The sequence below is a fragment of the Elephas maximus genome, chromosome 25 (genome assembly GCF_024166365.1).
Source record: "Elephas maximus indicus isolate mEleMax1 chromosome 25, mEleMax1 primary haplotype, whole genome shotgun sequence".
NCBI lineage: Eukaryota > Metazoa > Chordata > Mammalia > Proboscidea > Elephantidae > Elephas > Elephas maximus.
The window spans coordinates 32669930-32693052 of record NC_064843.1 but is presented as its reverse complement, the minus strand read 5'-3'; the positions used below and the strand labels follow the sequence as shown (position 1 = coordinate 32693052).

Sequence of the window (23123 nt, the reverse complement as noted above, 5' to 3'; positions counted from 1 at the left end):
CCCTGAGGAGTAAGAGAAAGCCCCCAAGGACAGTGCTGATGAGAGGAGGGAGGTGGGCCCAAGGAGCAAAAAGGGCTCTTTGTGGGTCCCCATTGAAGAGGGGACCGCAATCTGGCCACCAACTCTTAAGCCTCCATTTCCCCAACAAAAATGGGAATAAAGGGTCTGGGAAGGGGGACCTCTTATTTCTCATCCACATGTTTCCATCAGGGGAGAGAACATCCACTCTGCTGCCCCCACCCCAGGGGAAGCTTCCAGGGGGAGGGGTACTTCCAGCTTCTCTTCAGATACCCCTCACCCACCATCCCCAGGGAGAATGTGGGAAAAGGTATAGAACTTATCTGATTCTTCAGTCTAGGGAAGGGACCAAACACGGCCAGTCAGGGGTTCTCTCTGTTCACATCTGTCTGCTCACAGGACATGGGCAGGCGCTGCTGATTCATATGGTCAGCTTAGTGGGTGACTCCCTGTGGGATAGGGGTGGGTGTCTGGGGTTATCCAGTGCCCCCTGAGACTGGGTAAAAAGACTGGGTGGGTTGGTTTAATTCAGGGGGCAGGATTAGGAAGCAGGACCCTCTGATCCAGTTCTTAGCAGTATGAAAGCTGACTGAGATTTTTATATCTGGTTGACTCCTGGGACTATTTCTCAAAAGTTCTGAACTCGAGAGGGGAAGACAGAGGTGGCAGATATTTGCTCTCTCAGCCCCAAGAGATACTGTCCCAATGTCAACTGAACGGTTTAATCCCCACTTGCCACCACAGCCTATATCCTGAGGGTGCATTTGGTGGCACAAGTGGACAAGTCTGCCTGTGCCAGCTGCAGAGAAAGTCACCTTGCCAGGCACCCCACCACCACCTCCACCCTAATATACACACAGACTCACCACTCTGCAACCAGGCCAAGTGGACAGAGCTAGAGTAGGAAAGGAGGAAGTGGGGCAGTCAATGATCATACCAGTTAGAAAAATGGGGAAGTGAGGGGTCCACATGCCATTACAGCTGGCAGATTAAGGAAGCATGACGGAAACACCACTCAGGAAGTGTGGGCCAGTCGGCTAAGTCTGAGATAAGTCAGTCTCCAGGTGGGCCTGTGTTCAAATCCTAGCCATGGCATTTACTAGCACCTTACTTATTCTCTTTTGTGGTCATACTGACAGGACCTGGTGATGCGGAGGATATGGGGGTCTGAGTGAACCCCAAGTCCAGGGGGAGTCAAGGGACAGTGTAGGGGCTGCACCAGCTCACAATGCTGGGCTACATTAACAGACGTATGACATTTAGATCATGGGAGGTGATGTTCCTCCACATTGGACCACATACAGAGCACTGGGGTCATTTTTGGAAACCATTTTTTTCTTAATTATGATGAGTGTGTATGTGCGTGTGTGTGTATACATATATATACACACATACATACATACACATGCACATACACGTATACAGTCATTTCAATATTTTTTACATGTACAATTCAGTGACATTAATTACATTCATCATGGTATGCAAACATCACCACTATCTGTTCCCAAATTGTTCCATCAACCTTAACAGAACCTCAGTGCCCCCCAGGCAATGATATTGTTCTTCACTCCCGCTCCCTCCACTAATACTCTTTGGTCTCTACACCTGTGCCTACTCTAGATATTTCATATACGTGGAATCATACAATACTTATCCTTTTGTGCCTGACTTATTTCACTCAGCATAATGTTTTCAAGGTTCATCCATGTTGTAGCATGTATCAGGACTTTTCTCTTTATGGCAGAATAATATCCCATTGTATGTATATACCATATTTTGTTTATCTATTCATCTGTTGATAGACATTTGGGTTGCTTCCACCTTTTGGCTATCACGAATACTGTTGCAATGAACACTACCCATACCTGTTGCCGTCGAGTCGATTCCAACTTACCACGACTCTATAGGACAGAGTAGAACTCTTCCATAGGGTTTCCACGGAGCAGCTGATGGATTCCAACTGCCAGCCATTCGGTTAGCAGCCATAGCTCTTAACCACTGCGCCACCAGGGCTCCACTCAGGAACTCAGAAATGCAAATTATTGGCCCCACCCCAGACCTAACTGAATTAGAAACCGTGGGGCGTGGCGTGGGGGGTGGCAAGAGATTCTGATGCAGGGTAAAGTCTAGGAACCTCTGCTTCAGAGTGTTTCCTTCCAGCCTTTTTCCTCTAAAAGGGAAAGCATCCTGTCTCTCAGCACAAGTGCCCCAGCCCAGGGCCTGACACAGGGCAGAATCTCAATAAGCATCTACTGAATAAATGAATGAATGAATGATCTTTCTTGCATAAGCAGCTGTCTCCCCAGGCCCTGCCCTTCACCACAGCCAGTTTCTGAAAATGCAAGACGTTGACAGTTCCATCTCTCCGTGGTGACCAAGGGGGGCTCCTGGCCTCCTGGGGGCTTGTCCCAGCTGCAGGCAGAACATGGGTCAGCCCCTCCTGGTACGGCCCCACGTGAGTGAGTGAGTGGACAAAGGCCTGCCTGTGGCTGGCAAGGGCCGGGTCTGCTGGGCCTTGGGCTGCAGAAGCTGGGGATGCCCAGACTTAGAAAGGGGCTTGGGTGGGGGCAGGGAAAGGGGCTGCTGGGACACAAGGAGGGGCCCAGGAGGGTGGGACCCTGCTTTATTTAGCTCAGAGGTTTTTACACTCACCGGGCTCAGGATCTGCTGGGATTCCTCAGCCCTGCAGCCTCACCCCCACCCCCAGGAAATGTATGTTTTAGCAAGCTCTCCAGTGGCAAGGAGGGGACAGAAGAGGGCACAGTGGTACCAGCTCCTTAAAAGACAGCTCAGCAGCCCTGCAGGGCACCTCTCAGCCCTCCCCCACCCCCACCTGTGTGGAAGTGGGGAGGGAGGCGCCAGACTCCCACTGGACACAGCAGGCCTCATGGATACAAAATGAGGTTGGCAGGGCCCCCTCTAAAACCTGTGGGGAAACCCTAAACCTCACCCTCCACTCATAGTCAGGGTGGGTAAAAATACAAATCACACATAATTCCTCCTCCTGGTCCTGAATACTTTAGTCCTACGGTTCTATGCTGCTCCGCAGTGCCCACCTCAGAGCCTAGGAGCCCCCCGAGCCCCCAACCCCAGAGACAGAAAGGCCAGGCCCAAAGAAGCTGGGAAAAGACCCCCAGGCCAGCAAGGCCTGCCATTCCCCTACACCCAGCCCCTCTGGTCGCCTGTTTCAAGTTGACCTCTCTTGCTTGAAGGCTGCCCTTGAAGTGTTACCTGATTATTCAACCTGGGCTGCGAATGACGGGAAGAGAGAACCGGGTGGTCACCCTTTGCCTTTACAGAAAATGTTTGCTTTGCTCTGATTGTACAGGTAATTCCTGTTTATTGGAGAAAATCTGTAAAGGGCAGATGGCTTTATATCTCTTCCACTGGTTGCTACTGACTTCTCCATCAGGACCAAGCCCTTATCCCAGAACCCAAGCCAACCCTTGTCCCTCCCTATTCTGATCTTGCCCTCGCCCTTTCATACTCTACCCTACAGTCTCCAGATATGCCATGATGTAAAAAATAGCTACCTACTGGAGGGGACAGTGGAGGTTCAGTGGTAGAATTCTCACCTTCAATGCATGTCATGTGCCGCCATCTATCAGTGGAGGCTTGTGCGTTGCTATGATGCTGAACAAGTTTTAATGAAGCTTCCCAGCAGCAAAGATGGACTAGGAGGAAAGGCTTGGCACTCTACTTCCAAAAATCTGCCAATGAAAACCCTATGGATCATAACGGTCCAATCTGCATCTGGTCCTGGGGATGGTGCAGTACCAGGCAGCAATTTATTCAGTTGTGCACTGGTAGCTGTGAGTCAGGGGTCAACTACTCAACAGCAGCTAACAACAACCACCCCCACCTACTGGAAGGCTCACTAATTACCAGGCCCTCAGCAGTTCGAATCCTCCAGGCATTCCTTGGAAACTCTGTGGGGCAGTTCTACTCTGTCCTATAGGGTCGCTATGAGTCGGAATTGACTCGACAGCACTGGGTTTGGTTTTTTTGGTTATACATGCATTATGGAGATCTGGTGATGCAGTGGTTAAGAGCTCAACTGCTAACCAAAACATCAGCAGTTTGAATCCACCAGCCACTCCTTGGAAACCCTATGGGGCAGTTCTACTCTATCCTATAGGGTCACTATGAGTCAGAGTCGACTTGGCAGCAATGGATTTGGTTTGTTTTGGGCATACATATGCATTAGGAGCACTGGTGGTGATGTGGTTAAGCACTCGCTGCTAGTCTCGGGACAAAGATGAGGCAGTCTGCTTCTGTAAAGATTTACAGCCTTGGAAACCCTATGGGTCAGTTCTACTTTGTCCAGTAGGGTCACTATGAGTCGGAATTGACTCAACGGCAATGGGTTTGGTTTTTAAGGGTTGGTTATATGTGCATTACTCACTATGAGTCGGAATGGATTCAACAGCATAGAACAACAACAATACATGCATCATTGATTGATGGTTTAATCCTCTTACTAACCCCATGGAGGTAGGTACTGAAAATGTTCCTACTTTGAGGTAAGGAAACTGAGGCTCAGAAGTTTCCCACAGTAGCTCATGCACGAGAGTAATGGAGCTGGAATCCAAAAAAGGCATCTCATCCTGGGCCTATGGATTGTAACTATGTGTTCCACTTCTACATTTGCTTGGGCTATTGCCTCTGCTACATGGCCTTCGCCAGGCTAACTCACCTCCCAGAACATTCCCTCCTCCCCTAATCTGATTCAGACTCATGCTCTGAACTCCATGATTCCTTGTGCTAACAACTTTGGGTTGTACTTGTCTATTTTCAAGTCTATCTTCCCCAAGAGTTGAGGGGAGAGCAGGAGCTGAGTCTGGTCCCCAGGATCATCCAGGAAGGATGTGGAATAGAGCAGGCACCAATCACTGTTTGTGGGTGGATGAATGAATAAATGAAAGAATGAGTATGGCTTCTGCTCCACCCAGCCTCTCTCCACAGCCCAGGGCAGACTAGCCATCCTGATCCCAGCCCCAAGTCTGCTGCAAGGAGTCAGGGAGAGATGGGTAGCTCCAGGCCTGGTTGCAGACTCCCATGCCATCCCAGGGACCCTCCCGCCCAGCCACCCATTCCCTGCCCACAAAGTACATCTCTGTCCACCTCTGGCAACCCATGAGGTCAGCCTGCAGGAAGCAGCCTCTCAGAGGCAGACTCACTCCCTGGGATGAATTGGTTCCCTAGGGCCCTAAGGGAATTGGCCAGGAAGAGGTTCTTGGGTCAGGCTGGCCTGGTGGGCCAAACATGAGCTCACACTGCTGCTAATAATAGCAAGACCTCGCAGGCCGGCACAGGGCTTCAAAGTTTACAAAGACATTCCATCTGAATCATCTCATAGATCCTCACAGAAGTCCCAAGGACAGGCAGGTCAGGAATTGCCATCCCTGTTCTACAGACAAGAACCACAGAGAAGCACAGGGAAGGTGGGATGTGCCCAAGATTCAGATCTCTGGCTTTGAGATCTTTTCTCTGCACCAGAATTCAGGGACTCCGTGAACTTGGGGAAAAAATTACATCTTTATTTTCACTAACTTCTAACTAAAATTTAGCATTTCCTTCTATTTTGGGACTATGCAACAAACCAAGGTTATATTAGCAGTACCTGTGACTTTGCCACCCTAAGAAACCACAGATATTTTCATATCATGTAACAGTTGTTACAGAAATGTCAAAATATTGTATACACTCAGCAGTAATTTGAAATTATAGCAATTAGTACATCCATCACCAGCTCTTATGAGTTAATAAACACATATATTACTATATTATAATTTTAAATATATTTTGATAACTGTATTTCAATGTATTTGTTTTCCTTTGTACTTCATCTTAAACCCCAAACCAAACCCATTACTGTCGAGTCAATTCTGACTCATAGCAACTCTACATGACAGAGTAGAACTGACGCATAGCATTTCCAACACTGTAATCTTTATGGAAGCGAATTGACACGTCTTTCTCCTGAGGAGCAGCTGGTGGGTTCAAATCGCCAACCTTTTGGTTAGCAGCCAAGTGCTTAAACCACTGCGCCACCAGGGCTCCTTGTATTTCATCTTAAACATTTAAAAACATTATTCTGAGAATTAGTCTCATTATTCTCAGCAGACAGCCTAAAGAGGTACATGGCACAAAATAAGATGGAACCTCTATTCTCTCTGGAGCCAACTGCCTCATCTGTGGAATCTGAGCCTCTCATTCTCCACCATCAGCGCATAAAGTTGCAAAAGCAGAGCTCTGCTTTCAAAGCCATTTTAAATGCTTTAAGAAAGAGTGCTTTCTGCAAGAAGCCTACACAACTGTAAGATCTTTGTATAATCTTTGTACAATGGGGACAGAGGGAGTAGTTTAGATTTGGGAGCCACTGGAACACCTGCATGTGACTCCAGACACATGGGTGAGACAGAATGTCTGTAGGAGGAGACAATGAGAAAGCCATCCCTGACCTGTGGGGCTAGGGATGAAAATGATATGGCAATGGCTGGCTTGAAACCAGCAACAGCCCCCAGGTGGCCCTGATGCTAGAGGAGCAGGGAGGGAACGAAGGGGATACAGGCATCCCAAAGGCAAGGGAAGGTTGCCTCTTAGCAGCCACCAAGAAGCACCCAGCCACCCTCTACTAAAGAATCAGCCCCCATAGGGCTGGGGTGGACACTGCAATTTGCCTGTTCACCCAACGTCCAGGGAAAACTCTGATATGGGCCCTGCAGACCACGTTCTAGAACCTCTGGGTATGCCAAGGCTGAGTCAGGAGCAGGGAACTGGCATCAGCCCATCCAGCTCCCACAGGGACAGCACTACCTGGGCCTCCTTCCACTGTGTCCCTATCTCTCACCCTGCTTGCCTCTGAACATCTAAATCCCATCTCCGCCAAGATGCTTCCCTAGTTGCTCCAGGGCATGGCCCTTTTGTTTGAACAATCAGTGAGAATCTAAGGTGGGCCTGAAACCCTGGTGGCATAGTGGTTAAGAGTTCAGCTGCTAACCAAAAGGTCAACAGTTCGAATCCACCAGGTGTTCCTTGGAAACCCTATGGGGCAGTTCTACTCTATCCAACAGGGTGGCTATGAGTTGGAATCAACTGGATGACAATGAGTTTGGGTTTTTTTTTTTTTGGTTGAAGGTGGGCCAGACTGTCACCAAATTAGTGGATTGAATCCTCACAGCACCCACTCTGCTCCCCACTAGTTGGCTCACCACTCAGCACAAGAATTTTTTTTAACCACAATACTACCCTATTTAAAACCCTTCAATGATCACCAAAACCGTAGAAACAACCCAAATGGCCTTCAACTGGTGCATGGATGTGGTACATTCATATAATGGAATACTACCGTCTCATAGAGACCCTATAGGCCAGAGTAGAACTGCCCCATAGAGTTTCCAAGGAGCGCCTGGAGGATTCCAACTGGAATACTAGTCAGCAATAAAAAGGAATGAATGACTAATATCTGCAACCACATGGATGAATCTGAGATGCATTATACTAAGTGAAGGAAGCCAAACTCAACAGGCTACATACCATCGATTCCACTTCTATGACATTCTGGGAAGACCAATCTATAGGGACAGAAACAGATCAGTGGTTGTCCAGGGCCAGGGTGGAAGGAGGAATTGACTACAAAGGAGCATACGAGAGAAAGTTTTGGAAATGGATAGTGTTCATGGCTGCACAACATTGTGACTAATTAATGTCACTGAAATGGCTAAGATGGCAAATTTTATACTATATATAGTTTACCACAATAAAAATATTTCAAAGGGGGAGTGTTATGAATTGAATTGTATCCCCTAAAAATATGTGTTGTATAAATTTTTGTGTGAGAGGCTGATTTGATTTGTAAACCTTTACTTAAAGCACAATAAAAATAAAAAAAAAAAAGTATACACACACACACATGTGTGTGTGTTGTAAATCCTAACCTTTACACCTGTGCTTATAATCCCATTTGGGAATGGGTTTTCTTTCTTAATAAGGCAGTATTAGTGAAGGGTGTGTCTTAAATCAATCTCTTCTGAGATATAAAAGCAAAGATTAAGCAAGCAGCAAGCACAAACGGAGGGGAAGACACAGGTCACATGATTGCCAATGAACAGACACTGAAAAAGGCAAGGATCTTCTGCCAGAGTGGACAGAGAGAGAGAGAGAGAGCCTTCCCCTGGAGCTGGCACCCTGAGCAGACAGAGAGAGAGAGAGCCTTCCCCTAGAGCTGGCACCCTGAGCAGACAGAGAGAGAAAGAGCGCGCCTTCCCCTACAGCTGGCACCCTGAGCGGACAGAGAGAGCGCCTTCCCCTGGAGCTGGCACCCTGAGTGGACAAAGAGAGAGAGAAACCTTTCCCCTAGAGCTGGCACCCTGAATTCGGACTCCTAGCCTCCTAACTGTGAGAAAATACATTTGTTAAAGCCAGCCTCTTCTGTTATAGCAGCACTAGATAACTAAGGAGGGTGCCGGGAAACTTTGGGGTGATGGAACTGTTCTGTATCTTAACTGTGGTGGTGGTTGCACAACTGTATGCATGTGTCAGAACTCGTTTTACTGCATATAAATTACACCTCAGTACATACGACCTACAGACAAGACAAAACATAACCTTCGCATACAAGACCCTACCTGGCCTGACCCCTGCCCATCTCTCATCTTCCTCTCTCTCCGCTCTTCCCCTCGTTCAGGACACTCCAGCCACTTGAGTCTTCCCTCAGCTCCCAGAAGACATCATGCCTGTCCTGTCCCTTTGCCTTTACATGTGTGTTCCCTCTGCCTGGATTTTCCTGCCCTCCATCTCAACACGGCTGCTCCTACTCCTGCTCAGAGTGTCCTCAGAGAAGACCTCCAGACCCCTCTACGACTATTACTGTCCATCTCAGCCCTTTCTTGCTTTCATGGTACGTATCCCAGGCTGTCTTAGTTTCCTAGGGCTGCCACACAAAGTACCATAAACTGGGTGGCTTACGAGAACAGAAATTCATTGCTTCACAGTTACAAAGTCTAGGAGTTCAAAGTCAAAGTATTGACCATGTTGATTCCTTCTGAGGGCTCTGAGGGAGAATCTCTTCCATGCCTCTCTCCTAGCTTCTAGTGACCCCCGGCAATCCTTGGCATTCCACGCTGTACCTCCATCTTCGCATGGCTGTCTTCCCTCTGTGACTAAGTCTCTCCTCCTCTTTTATAGGACACTATTACTCATTTGGAGCCCCGGTGGTACAGTGGTTAAGAGCTATAGCTGCAAACCAAAAGGTAGGCAGTTTGAATCCGCCAGCCGCTCCTTGGAAACCACATGGGCGGCTCTACTCTATCCTATAGGGTCGCTATGAGTCAGCATCGATTCAATGACAGTGGGTTCAGTTCATTCACTCATACTGGATTAAGACCTCCTCTACCCCATTAAGACCTCATATTATTTTAACTGACAACATCTTCAAAGACCTATTTCCAAAAAAGGTCTTGTTTACAAGTATCAAGGGTTAGAACTTCAATATCCTTTTGGGGGGACACAATTCAATCTATAACCCAGGCTTATTCAAGATACTAATTATTTTACTTGTTTATCTGATTACTTGTGTAATGTTGAGCTCTGCCTCTTGAATATAAGCTCGGGAGGGCAGCACCTAGCACAGCGCCTAGCACACAAAGGAACAGCCCAATAAACAGCTGCTGAATGAATAAGTGGGTGCTAACAGGGGAGGATCATGATCCCTACTCCCTCCCCTTACAGAAAATCACTTCGATCTGTACCGTTCATGTCTGGATCTCATTCTCTGATTCTGTGAAGCGGATGCTCACAGAGACTGTGGATCCCAGTAGTGGGCCTCAAATCCCAGCCCACCAAATCCCAGCTGATGGGCAGACAGACCCAAGAACAACAGAGCTGAGCCGAGGGACCCAGAACCTTCACTCTGCAGGACAGCAACCACTCCCCGGGGGAGCAGGAGCCTCTGCCTGGCCCATCTTCTCCCCCACTTCCCTGGTCACCACAGTCCCTCCCTTGGGCCAAGGCCCAGGCTGCCCTCCCATCTGCCACCCTGGCTCAGGACCATTTGTCCCTCGCCCTGGCTCTGGCCACTCATTCCAGCCCCAGAAGGGCTGACCTGCAGGTGGGCCAATAGTGACCACAGGGGTGACAGGCCAGCCCCACCCGAGCAGCCAGGGCAGCCATCTGCTGTCCCTTCTGTCCATCTCCCAGGGGGTCTGTCAAGGTTCCAGATGAGATCATGGCACCTGGGTCCCCAGGAAGGGCAGGAGGCTTTACAAAGTCCCACTTCCCTCCCAGCTCAAATGCAAAGACTCTGAGCACAGCAGCAGGGGGAAGAGAACCCAAAGACTCTGCCTCTTCCCAGAGAGGGACACTGAGGCCTAGAGAGGGCCTGGGGGCCAGCCCACAGTCTCCAGAGGGTCCAGAGTCAAACAGGGAGAGTCCCTGGGCTCTTGCCACTCAGTCCAGAACTCAATCCAATTTAGTCTCCTTGGCTGGAAGCTGAGCTCCGATTTTGGGAGAGCCAAGGTCAAAGCCCACAGAAAGAGAAAGCCAGGATGCTGAGCCAGGCATCACCATGCCACAGCAATGTCAGCTGGTACGGAGGCTGCCTGGTCCCAGTGACCAGAGTCTTGCTTCTCTGGTTGAGGATAACGAGGAAGACAAGGGCTCTGAACTTGCCTCGCCAGCACCAACAAAATATCAACAGCCAAGTTCCTCCCCGAGGCTCCCTGTGCCAGGCACATGCCCAGCAGTTTGCGTCATCTCATTGTATCCCTGAACAACCTCCAACTGATGATGAGGAATCTGAGGTCGGAGAGGTCAAGTATGTTGCCCAAGGTCACATGCTAAATGGCACAGCCAGGATTCGAGCCAGTTTGAGCTATTACAAGCTATACTAGATGGTCTCTATAACGGGACACTAACAACAATAATAACAGCTAACATTTATAAGGGCTTTCCATGTGCCAGGGAGTCCCTGGATGGTGCAATGATTAACACGCTCAGCTGCTAACTGAAAGGCTGGAGGTTTGAGTCCACCCAGAGGTGCCTTGGAAGAAAGGCCTGGTGATCTACTTCCAAAAAACCAGCCATTGAAAACCCTATGGAGCACAGTTCCACTCTGACACACATGGGGTTGCCATGAGCCAGAATCAACTCAACATCAATTGGTTTACCATGTGTCAGACACCAGGCTAAGAAACAAACCCATCGCTGTCGAGTGGATTCTCATTCACAGCAAACCTATAGGACAGAGCAGAACTGCCTGAAGGCTGTAATCCTTACAAAAGCAGACTGCCACATCTTTCTCCTGTGGATCGGCTGGTGGGTTTAAACCGCTGACTTTTCGGTTAGCGGCTGAGCATTGAACCACTGCTCCACCAGAGCTCCAGACATCAGACTGAGTACTGAATACCCAGTATCTGATGCTGAATGACAATCCTCTCACAGCAGGTGCTAGTCTTATTCCCATTTGACAGACTAGGAGAATGAAGCTCAGGAAGATGAAGGCCCCATAGCCAGTCAGAAGTGAGCCGCTGACACTCCCTCTGGCAGGGAACTAAGCGCGTGTGTGTGCGCGCGCGCGCGCACACGTGTGTCCATCTGTCTGTCCATGTTGGGGTGATGAGGAGATGCCTTGAGACCACTGGTTTGTCACTGACCTATTCAAGGTTCCAGGTCAAGGCCTCACTGACAGAGCAGAGACATCCGCAGCCCCTGCTGCCTCTTGGGGGGTGTTCACAGCAGGGGCGCCTGACAGTGTCTGTCCGGTCCTTTCTGTGTGAACAGGAAGGAAGGCAGCTTTGGGATGTGGATATGTTTAAAAACATCCCCCAAAGGGTCACTGGGCTGCAGCCAAAGCTCCAGACGGGGAGAGAACAGGGCTCTGAAATCTTTACAGAGGGGAAAAGTGAGGCTCAGAGAGATCCAGGGAGTGGCTCAGAGTCCCAGAACACCCCAGCATTTCACACCTCTGAGCCTTTCCTCGTCTCATCCACCCCTCCTGGCATCCTAGAAAGAACCACAGGATCCCAGTCTTTCTGCCTCTTGCCACATACAGGCTGTGTGACCTTGGGCAAGCCCCTTAACCTCTGAGCCTCAGTTTATGCCTGTGTAAAAAGAAGGGGCTAAGTCCTGCTCTGGTGAGGGCAGGGCTGACCTGAGATGGATGAAGGTGAGGGCTGTGAAGCGCTGTTCAGATTCACCAGTTCTCCAACAGTGTGCTGAGCACCTGCTCTGTGCCCAGCACTGTTCCAGGCACTGAGGACACAGCAGCAAAGGAGACGGTCAAGGCCCCTTGCCCTCTTGCAGAACATGAAGGGGACCGGACATGAAAGTTGTAATTACCCAATTAACAATCTAATTACCATCGAGGTAGGTAAATGCCCCACAGGAGCCTACAAGAAGCTCCTAGGTGTCTAAAACAGGAGTCTGACCTGGAGCAGCCAAGGACGAGCTGCTGGGGTTCAATGCACTGAAGGTGGAGGGTTACCAGAAGCAGGGGGAGGGAACAGCAAGTGTAAAAGTCCTGAGGTGGCAAGAGCATAGAGCATGTAAAAAAGCAAGGGACTGAGGAGGGGCGTGCCAAGAGTGCCTGGGAGCTTGGGTGGAGCAGGGGTGAGGCGAGGCCAAGAGAGGCAGGACCACACAAGCTGCTGTTCAGCCACTCACCTTGGGAAGAGCCAAGGAAACAGGAGGGGTGGGAATTGATCATGGCCCAGAAGGTCCAAAGGGGGCCTGGGGCAAACACAGGGTAAAGAGTTTTTTGTCTGGCCCAGCCTAGCTGTTGTTGTGTGCCGTCAAGTAGATTCCCACTCATATTGACCCTACAGGATAGAGCAGAACTGCCCCATGTGGTTTCCTAGGCCAAAATCTTTCCAGGAACAGATCGCCAGGTCTTTTCTCCCAAGGAGCCGGTGGGTGGGTTTGAACTGCTAACCAGAGCTCTTAACCACTGAGCCACCAGGGTTCCTTCCAGCCTAGGTAGGGAACCCCAAACTTTTTTTCCACTGGACACTGAGTTTCTCTTTGTGGCCTGGGCAATGGAAGATTATTTACTTTGGTTTTAGAAAAAAAGATCCCAAAGTTGGTTCTCCATCAGCAAAAGAATATCATCAGGTTACTGAGTCTCAGGACACTGGTCTTGGCCATTTCGGGAAGACTGACATGTGGGGGAGGGGTGGGTGGGTGGGTGTGCAGAAAAGTGTGTTTGGGATGTGTGGGTAGGCGAGGAAAGAACAGTGTTTGGGTTGTGTGGGTGGGTGGGTGCGAGGTAAGAGTGTTTAGGGATACCAAGAATTTAATTCAGATCTATGCGCACTTCCCAGACCCCCATCCTGTGCCAACACCCTCGGAGGCGCACCCAGAGCCAGGCACATCCCCTGCCGGCAAGGGACCAGGGCTCACAGGAAGACAGACCTGAGCCTGGTATAATGACTGAGGGGGGCTGACATCTGTTGAGTCTTTCCTATGGGCCAGGCCCCAGCTTCTCTGCTGACGTATTTCATCTCTTTTTTAATCCTCACAGCAACCCCATGGGGCAAGCACTACCAGGATCCTCATTTTACAGTTGAGGAAACAGAGGCTCATAAAGGAAAAGGTGGAGTCAGAATTCAAGCCCAGATCTGCTTGGCTCCAGACCTTGGTGCTCTGAACTGAAGAAGAGCTGGCCTGATGCTCCCACCTTCCCTGACTCCTGCCACACCTCAGGGAGGCCAGCGTTCCCCCGCTAAGAATGCAGATGCAATGCTGGCGCAGATGCAATGCTGGCCCGTGGCCTGCAGGGACACCCCAATCTCCTGCCTTCCTCCCATCCCAGCTCCAAGTTTCTTCCAGCATCAAAGAGCAGTAAATATGACCTCAGATGAGATCCTGCATGTGGGACATGGGCGGAGTGACCTTAGAAATAACCTTGGCTGCTGATCAGGCCCCAGCCTCCAACTGAGCTGAGCCCCCTCCCTGGGGGATGCCCCCGCCCCAGATTGAATGAACACTGTGCCCAGAAAAGTGCTGGGAGTATCACAAACCTAAAATCTAATCTTCCCAAGTGCCCTGCAAAAAAAGGGATTAACACTCCCATTTACAGGCGGAAAACTGAGGCTTGATGAGGGTACTTGCCCACGGTCATGTACAGGGAGAAGGTGACAAAGGGAGCTTTGGACCCAGAGCTGACCCCAAAGGTAGAGTTTGTTCATGAGACCATATAATCTTCCCTCCCTGGGCCCCCGCGGCAGGCCAGGCTTTGTGTCCAGTGCTGCAGACTCCTGCAAAGGGAGGAGCTCCTAGCCTTGCTCTAAATCAGTATGACCTCCTCCCAGCAGGATGTTCACGGTGCCTTGGCTTGGCATTCAATGCCCTTCCCATGTAGGCCCGACCCCTCTTCCCCGCCTTCCTCCCCTCACTACCCCCAGCCACCACACCTTCCAGCTCTTCTGTTTCAAGCCTACAGTTTGCCTCCAGGTTCTGATCACTGCCTTTCATTTGATCACACAAAGAATATTTATTGAGCCCCTACTGCGTGCCAGGCACAGTTCTAGGAGCTAGGCACAGAGGCAGACGATCGGGCTAACTCTCCAGCTGTAACGCCCCTGCTCCTGGTGCCCACACCTCCTCCAGCCTCCTCTCCTTGCCTCCTTCATCATTTCCCAGCCAGAACCAGGCACCCTTTAGGGATGGGAGTGGCATGGCCTCCCTCAGCCTCCAGCAAAGGGGGAGGAGGAGGAAAGCAGAGAAGAGGGCAAGCAGGAAATTCCTTGGAGATTAGAAAGGAGTTGCCCAGGCCAGTGTTTCTCCTGTGGGCAGGCCTGACAATTGCTCCATTTCACTCAGCCCTGGGCCCAGGCCAAAGTGCTGGACATCAGGACCCTGGGGCCCTGCTCTGCAGCTTCTCCAGACTTGGTAACTTGCCAGCCCCCCATCCATCCATCCCCCAGCCCAGCCCCTAGGGCCCCTAGATTCAAGAGGCTACAAAATCAAGCCTTAGCTACACTCATCACTGTTTCCAGCAGCCTTCTGGAAGGAAGGCAGGGAGAGAAGATGAGAACACGGGGAGTTTGTACACATTAGCTCCAAGGAGACACGAACCAGGATTTCCTGTGTTTCTTGTGTGGGTGAAATGTCACAGTGTGTGCGTCTGTGTGTATGTCTGTGTACCCTGCTTTGTGGGTCTCTGACTCCTGTTGGCAGATGCTACATGCTGACATTTGCGTGGTCTGTATTTGTGTCTTGCTTATGCGTATGTGACTGAATCTAACATCCGTGTGTGTGTTTTTGTGGGTGTCTGCAAGCCTTGGGTAGGTGTCCAAGAGTCTCTGCTCTCTCTTTGGGGAACAGGCAGTGGGGTATCTGGGTGATGAGCTGTGTCTGTGCCCACCTGGCAAGGGTGCATCTATGGATGTTCGTGGGATGCCAGCTCGCGTGTATAATAACTCTGCATGGGTCTGTGTGTGTACGTGCATATGTATGCATATATCCGATACATCTGGGGGCGTCTCTAGGCTGTGTGTCTGTCTTTGGGTGTGTCTGGGGATGTAGCATGTGTGTGTGAGTGTCTCTGAGCGTGGGGGTCTCCTAGGTAGCATGAGTCCCTGTTCTGTCTGTCGGTAACAGGAGGCTGTGTCACTGCATGGGTTCGTGTACTTCTCGGGGCACGTATTCTCTCTAACACGTCCAGAGGTGTGCCTCTGGCAAGTACACAACGTAAGCATGTCAGTAGATATATTGTGAGACCTGTGTGAGAGTAGGTCTAAGAGCTGTGAATATGTGTATATGTGTTTATGTGTGTGCAAGAGAGAATGTGCCCAGGGATACACACCCAGCCCTCTGGGAGGAATGCTGGAACCCTGGGAGCTCTGTGGTTCCCCACTGGCAGCAGCTGCCCCCTCAATCCCCTACACCCCACCCACCCCCCCGCCCCGCCCCCAGGATAGGGGGACTGCTGAAGATTCCTAAAGGGCCAGGTCTTATAGCAGCCCCTAGCCACCTCTCAGCTACCACAGGGAAGGCTGGGACTCAGGGCAGGGGCCAGTCAGGAGCTTTACTGACCACAATGATTGGCCATCTGCCTCCCAACCCTAGTGACATCAGGCAGACCTGGGAGCCCTCCTCTCACAGCTCCTGGGAGCTGAGAGCTCTAACTTGGTGGTCACTGTGTCCAGACATCTAGTACACAGCCTGGTACCCAGGAGATGCCCAGAAAATATGTGTTGAATGAATGAATGAATGAGTGAGTGAGTAGACAAATGCCTATGAGGAACGGGGAAGAGCAGGGCAATGACTGGACAGGTACTAACATTTACTGTGCACATGATCTAAGTCATCACACTGAAAAGGGTCCCCACAGCCCTGGGCAGGCATGCTTACTTTACACGAGAAGAAATGGAGGATCAGAAAGGCTGAGTAACTCACCTGGTGGCAGCCAGCTGGTAACTGGCACAGCCAGGTGAGAGGCGGCCCGAGGCTGCCTCCTGCATAGGAGAGGGTAGAAGAGTGGCTGGGGAAAGGGAGCTCCTTAACATTGTCTGAGTATATAAGCTGTGCTGCCTCAGTCACATTATTAGCCTCAGTTCCTCATCTGTCAAATGGGTCTGATATGAGAACCCTCTACACAGGATTGCTGTGAGGAGACAAGGGCTTACTTAACCTGGAGCCTGGCACATTGGAAGCACAATCATTGATAGTATTCACATGCAAGAACCAGAGAAGTCCAGGGATCAGTAGTCTGGGGGTCCGCCACCGAGCTCTAACATCCTAGCACCCTGAGCTTCAGCCTAACCATTATCTAACTTTCAAGGTTTGACCCAAGTCCCCATCACTTCCTCCAGGACCTCAGATTCCCAGTCACACTCTGCCTACTGTACTGGTGCAATACTTCCACACACACATCCCCCAAGCTCCCTCTCACAGGCTCCAGGCCCCCAGCATGCTGTATTTACACCACTTGCTCCCAAGAAGGCCCAGCCCATAGCTTGGCACACAACAGGGTTCCTCTCACCAACCTGGGTCCCAATCTAGAAACCCCATCAGCAACCAAAACCTCATGGCTGAGTTCACACTGTAGAAAGAACACAGGCCCTGGAGTTAGACCTACCGGGGCTGGAATCCCCTCTGTGTGACCCGGACCCTCCCTTCACCCAACCTGGATTTGGTGGTTCCCCTGGGCCTTTCTGGAGCTGACACCCAGGGTGGCTGCACTTGAAACACTCACGTCTAGAGCCTCCAAAGAGGTAGGGAGGCCTGGCTTCACCAGCCCTCATAGCAGAGAACATGATCATGCCTTCCTATCCTCCCTGGAGCACGCTGATTAACATTCTAAGGCTGGGGGGTCCACCCTCCTGGCTTCTCACAGCTCCTCCAAAAATGAAGACAAAGCCATTGTTACTATTCATTGGCTAAGAATAATTCCCTATGAGATGCAGGATTTTACTGCTTACAAAGCGTTTTCTTGTCCATCTGTACCTCCCTGATTCCTGAAAACAATCCTAAGAGGTTATCTGGGCAGGTTCCATCATCCACATTGTACAGATGAGAAAATACAGCTCAGAGAGCCCAAGTGACTTGCCAAGGCCACACAACAAGTGGCAGAGTCAGGCCTCAAAGGCAGGTCTTTGAGCTCCAACTCTCAGATTCTTCCATCCTCACCTGGTGAGCTCACATGGTTTGTGGGTGACTGTTAATGGTGACGAGGAGCTGGACAATGAGGGCTTTGAAGGTCAACCACAGTCGATGTGTCTCCTCTGCAGTTAAAGTTGCATCTTAGAATCTGGGAACCTCAGAAGTTAATAATAACCTTCAGACTTCCTTGGCTGGAAGGGACTCTGGGGTCAGGCAGTCCAACTCTAGCCACCACATAAATCTCCCCCAAAACCTTTCTCGAGTCATCACACCCACCACCATTTTGCACAGTTTACAAGCTGCTTTCCACAAACCCTATATCTGTATCCAAACATGTGAGGTCATCCAGTCTCTTTTTGAATAACTCAAGTGACAGGGAGCTCACTACCTTCTCTGTAGCAGCTCCTCCTACCTTCTCATTGGGAAAGTTGCAACGCTCTTTGCACTTGCCCCATGTGGGCCCCAGAGCTGGCCTCTGCAACAGGAGATCCACCAACATCACCCACTGAGGGTACCCCCTGGCAGTTTTAAGTGCCCCCACCAGCTGGGAGGTGAGTCTGAGCAGGGCCACCCACGGGACTGCCCAGCAACACGGGGCCTTCAGCGGACACGCTGGGGATTTGGAGTCCTTCTCCTGGTGATTCAGTTTCAGCATCTTGGAAGCCAAGTAGCCCAGAGGGACAGGAAACATGTCATGAGTTCAACATACTCTTACTCCAAACCCTGGCTGCCTGGAGACCCAATCTGGGGACCTGGGGCAAGCCCCTTCCCTGCTCTGGCCACAGTTTACACATGTGTGGAATGGAAAAAAACACCTCCTGTAACAGCCCCTACGTATTTTCATCCCGCCTCTGTGAGGCTGGCAGCCAAGGCAGATGACCTCCAGAGAAGTTAAGGAACCAACCCAAGTGTACACAGTGAGAATTCGCACCACCTGGCCCTGCACACCTATCTCTCAGCCCATCTCCTTCCCCCTCCAGACTCAGCACTGTTCCTCAAACTCAACAAGCTCTTTCCAGCCTCCCTTGGCCTGGAATGTTCTTACTGCAGCTCCTGGCTCAGCAAGCTCCATCTCAGCCTTCCGCTCTCGGCCTCCCTGAGCACCCCAGCCCCCACCTTCACGCGCTCAGCATTCAGCATCCTTCTCTGCCCTTATCAGGACCTGTAATGTGTGACTAGTGTCTAACCCCAGTCTCTGCCATGAGAACCAAAGCTCCATGAAAACAGACACTTCACCCTTGTCACGCTTGGATCCCCAGGTCTGGGCTAGTGCCTGGTACACAGTAGGTGCTAAACAAATACTTGTGAATAAATGAATGAAGGGCCAGAAGAGCGAGCCCAGCCTGCTTCAAGTGGGAAGAGGGATCTACTCTGCCTCACAGTATCCACAAGAGAACATGCTAGGTGCACACGGAAATGTGTCCCCTCGTTTGAGGGGAGCTGTAACCACAACCACCTTCATTACAGTGGTCCCACCTTCAGTGGGACCTTTGGGAAGACTCACTCTTCCACTTAACAGATAGGGAAACTGAGGCCTGCCCTGGGGAAAAAGACTAGAGGCTGAAGAAGTGGATAATCCTGATTCAGACCCTGCCTTTCTATTCTATGAGCATTTACTGAATACATGCTGGAAAGCAGATCCTAGAAAGGAAAGGGGAGGGAGACACAGTTGAGCAACACTCTAATAAGGGAAAATCCCATTTGGCTAGAAGAATCACAACGCAAAGCAAAGTGAGTGCCAACGGACAGGCATAAACAAGCAGAGTGCCGTTAATTCGGTAGTTCTTGACCAGGGATACTCTGGGTGTGTGTCAGGCCAACAACTGACAAGAGGGGGCAACGATTCTTCCGCTTCCACAACTATGCCCAGCCAGTGGTGCCAGACCCCATGAAGCTTCCAGTCTCCCAGGCCAAGGTGGAGACCCATGAAGGCTGGGCTGTACCTAAAGTTGCCATGATGCCAGGCAGTGGGCAGACGAAGCCTGGCCTGCACCCACTAAATGCTCATGTCCACTGAAAGGGTGAAGGCAAAGCTTGCCTTCCCAGGGAATCTCTCAGATTCCCCCGTGCTGAGGGAATGCCCCCTTTCAGTCAGCAGCTTCCCTTCTCCCTGGGCACATGGGAAGGATACACACCAGCCATCAACGGCCGCTGTGTACGTGGCCTGTCTCAGAGAGGGCAGAAGACAATAAGTGTGACTCCCCTTCCTGCACCCCTCACTCCACAGGGTCACCCTAGGATTTAGGAAGCTGCCTTGGAACCGGTTCTCCCACGACATCATCCTCTCAGGCTGTGGAACCGTTAGACTGGGCGGAAGTCGGACTGGAGCCAAGGGGATGTTCCCAGATGTCACGCTTTCAAACTGGACCCGCCCTAAAAGGCAGGCGGGGACAGGCCTGCACCCAGGGAAAGCCCTGGGTAACGACTCAGGATGGTGTTCTGGTTTCTCTTTGGCAGGGAATGGCTGGCGGCTGCTCCCACAGGGCGGCCACTGGAGCCCAGCCCTGGGCTACAGCTTTCCCTGGCAGTGGTGCATATCAAGCCTGTCCCCAAAAGGAGAGTCACCAAAGACCTGGCTTCTAGGCCTGGGGGTTCTGAGCAGTTGAGTGCAGGTCCAGCCCCCCACTGACTTACCCCCCCCAGCAATGTATCTAAGCATCCTCTAAAGCAGCTTTCTCAAGCCCCCTCCCCCCTAAAGTAAATGCCAGAAACATTCAGGGCCCTGTGGCCAATTTCCTCATCCAGGTTCCTCCTCAGGAGAGGGCTCCCCAAATAAAGTGGGGGCACAGAGCCCCAGATCGACCTCAGGGTGGTCCCCAGAGGGTCTGGGTGGGTCCTTCTTTCCAGGCCGCTGGGTGGGAAAGTGGGCCAGCTGGTGCCTCAGGCCTGCGGGGCTGTGACAGCCGACGCCTCCCGCAGCCCCCCACGCCCCCCATCAGCGCCTCTACCTTGAGATAGTCGTTCTCGGAGCGCAGCTCCTCCAGCTCGCGCACGAAGCCGCTCGGCCCGCAGTCCAGCATCTCCTCGGTGAGGTCGGAGAAAGCGAGAGAGGCACTGAGTGGCAGGCGGCTGCTGCCCACCGACGACGCTGCCACCGACGGCTCGTCCGGGGAGGCCGGCGGCCGCGGAGGCTGCTGCGCGGGCGGAGCGGGTTGGGGTGGCTGCCCCGCGCGGGCCCCCGCCGGGCCCCCGGCCGCCGACTCGGCGTCGCTGCTCAGCGCCAGCTCCAGGCCCAGCAGGCGTGCCTCCTCTGAAGCGCAGTCCGACACCTCCGAGCTGCTGTCTGTGAGGCTAGGCGGCGGCGGCGGCGGCCGGGGCCCGGGCCCAGGCCGCGGACGGCCCTTGGCGCGGACCCCTGCACGGACCCCGGCCACTCGTGGTCCCGCGCCCCGCGCCCCAGGCGCCGCCGCGCGCCCCTTCTTGTCGGGCCGCGATGAGGACGCGGCGCTGCAGGCGGCGGCGGCGCCCGGGCCTGGGCCGCGGCGGCCCTTGGCCAGCGACCAGCCGGCCACGTCCTTGGGCCGGGCTGGTGACGGCGCGCGGTGGCTCTTCTTCCTCTCCGGAGTGGGCGCGGGTGGGGGCCCGCAGCTCCGAGCCGGGGGCTCGGCCCCCGGCGTCTCCATCACGGCCTCCCTCCGCCTCAGCGAGCGGCACGCATGGCCCGGGCCCGCCTGGACTCCGCGCCCCTGAGGAGGGTCCCGGCGCTGCTCCGGCCGCTCGGTCAGCGGCTCCGCTTGGCCCGCCTCAGCTCGGGGGCTGCGCTCCGGCCCGGACCCACGCCGCACGGTCTCTCGGCTGCTCTGCGCTCGAAGAGAGCGGCCCGACCGCCTCCAGGCGCCCCGGCTTCGGCTACGGCTCCGCCCGGTGCCCGCCCCCTCGACCTCGCCGCGCCCCCGGAGCGCGCCCGGGCCCCGACTGCCTCCGCGTTGATCGCTCCCTTGGGCTCGGAGTCCGGCTGCGGCCCGGGCCCCGGCTCCGCCCGGCGCGGCCCGCCCCCCGCGCAGCCCCGCCAGCTCCCCGCCTCGCCGCCTCGGCTCGGGGGCGCGCGGCTCCGCGAACAAAAGGCGGACGCGGCGGGAGCGGCAGGGAGGGACGCAGGCTGGGAGCCAGGGAGGGATACGCGAGGCAACAGCGACCCCCTCGGGGGTCAGGCAGGCCCGGGCAGCCGCTGCCCCGGCTCCCTCCTCCTCCGCTCGGCCGCCGCCCCCTTCACTGATGGCCTTAGGAACGCCCCGGGCTGAGGCGCCCCTGCGACCCGGGTCCGGACAACGGTCGCGTGAGCGGCGCGAGAGAGGATTCCCCAACAGAGGCCAGGCGGACCTCAGAACGCTGGAGCCTCGCTCCATTCAGACACCAGGCACCTCGCCCCTACGCCGAGCGTGCGCGGGTGTACGAACTCCGCCCCCTTTAACCTTGCCAAGCAAAGCCAATTATCCCATTGTACAGATGCGTACACTGAAGCCCAGGGAGAACAAACCATTAGCCCAAGGTTGATAGCAGAGCTGAGATGGAACCCACGCCTCACACCTCCAGGTGTGTTCGGGCTCTTCTACCTCGGCTTCCCTCCCACAGGCCTAGGGGACCGTGGAGCCCTGAGTGCATCCCCGGCTGTGCACACCTTGACCAGCTGTGAACCCAGGTATGCTTCTCCCTGTTTCGCCTCCCCGGATTTCAGGCTCTGCACAGCTAAAATGGAGGCGACCCGTCACAGGGTGTCAGACCAGCAGTGGAGTCCCCGGTGGGGGCTGGCACGGGCTGGGAACGGTTGCCCGGACCCCCACTCGCTTCCTCAAGCGCAGCACCAGCAGAGTGCTCTGGTGGGCAATGTTTCTTTCTCTTCAAGGCTCCTGGACGTGTTGTTTCCTTTCCCCATATGTCTGTCACCGTCTCCGCTCCCCACCTCACCCCCACCAGCCACCAGAGGGCAGATACAGATTAAGTCCAGCTGGGCACAACTCTCCTCTGGCTGCCTGTGAGTGGGCGCTCATTCTCAGGATGGCACCCCCTTGTCACCCACCCCTCTCAGGATGGCACCTCATTATCACCCCTTGGGGGAGGGCTGCATTTACACCTGTGAAGTTTCTTCTTCCTCCTCCTATTTCTTCCAGCCCCTCTTTGTCCTACTCCTCTTTTTTCCTACTTCCCTTCCTTTTTCTTTTCCTCTGTCTCCACCTTTTCCTCCTCTTCTCCTGTTTCTTCCTTCTGCCTGTTTTCTTCTTCCTCCTCCTCCTTTTCCTCTTCCTCCAGATCTTCACCTGCCCTTGGCACACTGCTAGCCCTAGATCCCCTTCTTTGTTTCTGTTCCACCTGCCCCATATGCAGTGAATACACTCCTGGAACTTCCCTCTCCCAGGAGTAATGACTTTGATCCCAATCTAGGTGTATGAGTGCCCCTTCCATCCCCAGTCTGCATGTAGCCAAGATCTTCCCAGACTGCCCCCCACCAAGCCATGTAGGAATCAGGGCAGCTTAGCAGGTTCTTGACAAACACTTCTCCA

General features: G+C 52.9%; 1 protein-coding gene across 2 annotated transcripts in view; it reads right to left on the bottom strand.

The window, feature by feature from the left end:
- Positions 1-21599, bottom strand: part of SOGA1 (suppressor of glucose, autophagy associated 1) — an 84497-nt gene extending 62898 nt beyond the window's left edge. For both annotated transcript variants that reach the window (XM_049869120.1, XM_049869121.1), the window contains exon 1: positions 20574-21599. In XM_049869120.1, coding sequence (XP_049725077.1) covers positions 20574-21248 — 675 coding nt within the window. In that variant the 5' untranslated portion in view covers positions 21249-21599. The remainder of the gene's footprint in view (positions 1-20573) is intronic.
- Between the last annotated feature and the right edge of the window lie 1524 nt (positions 21600-23123).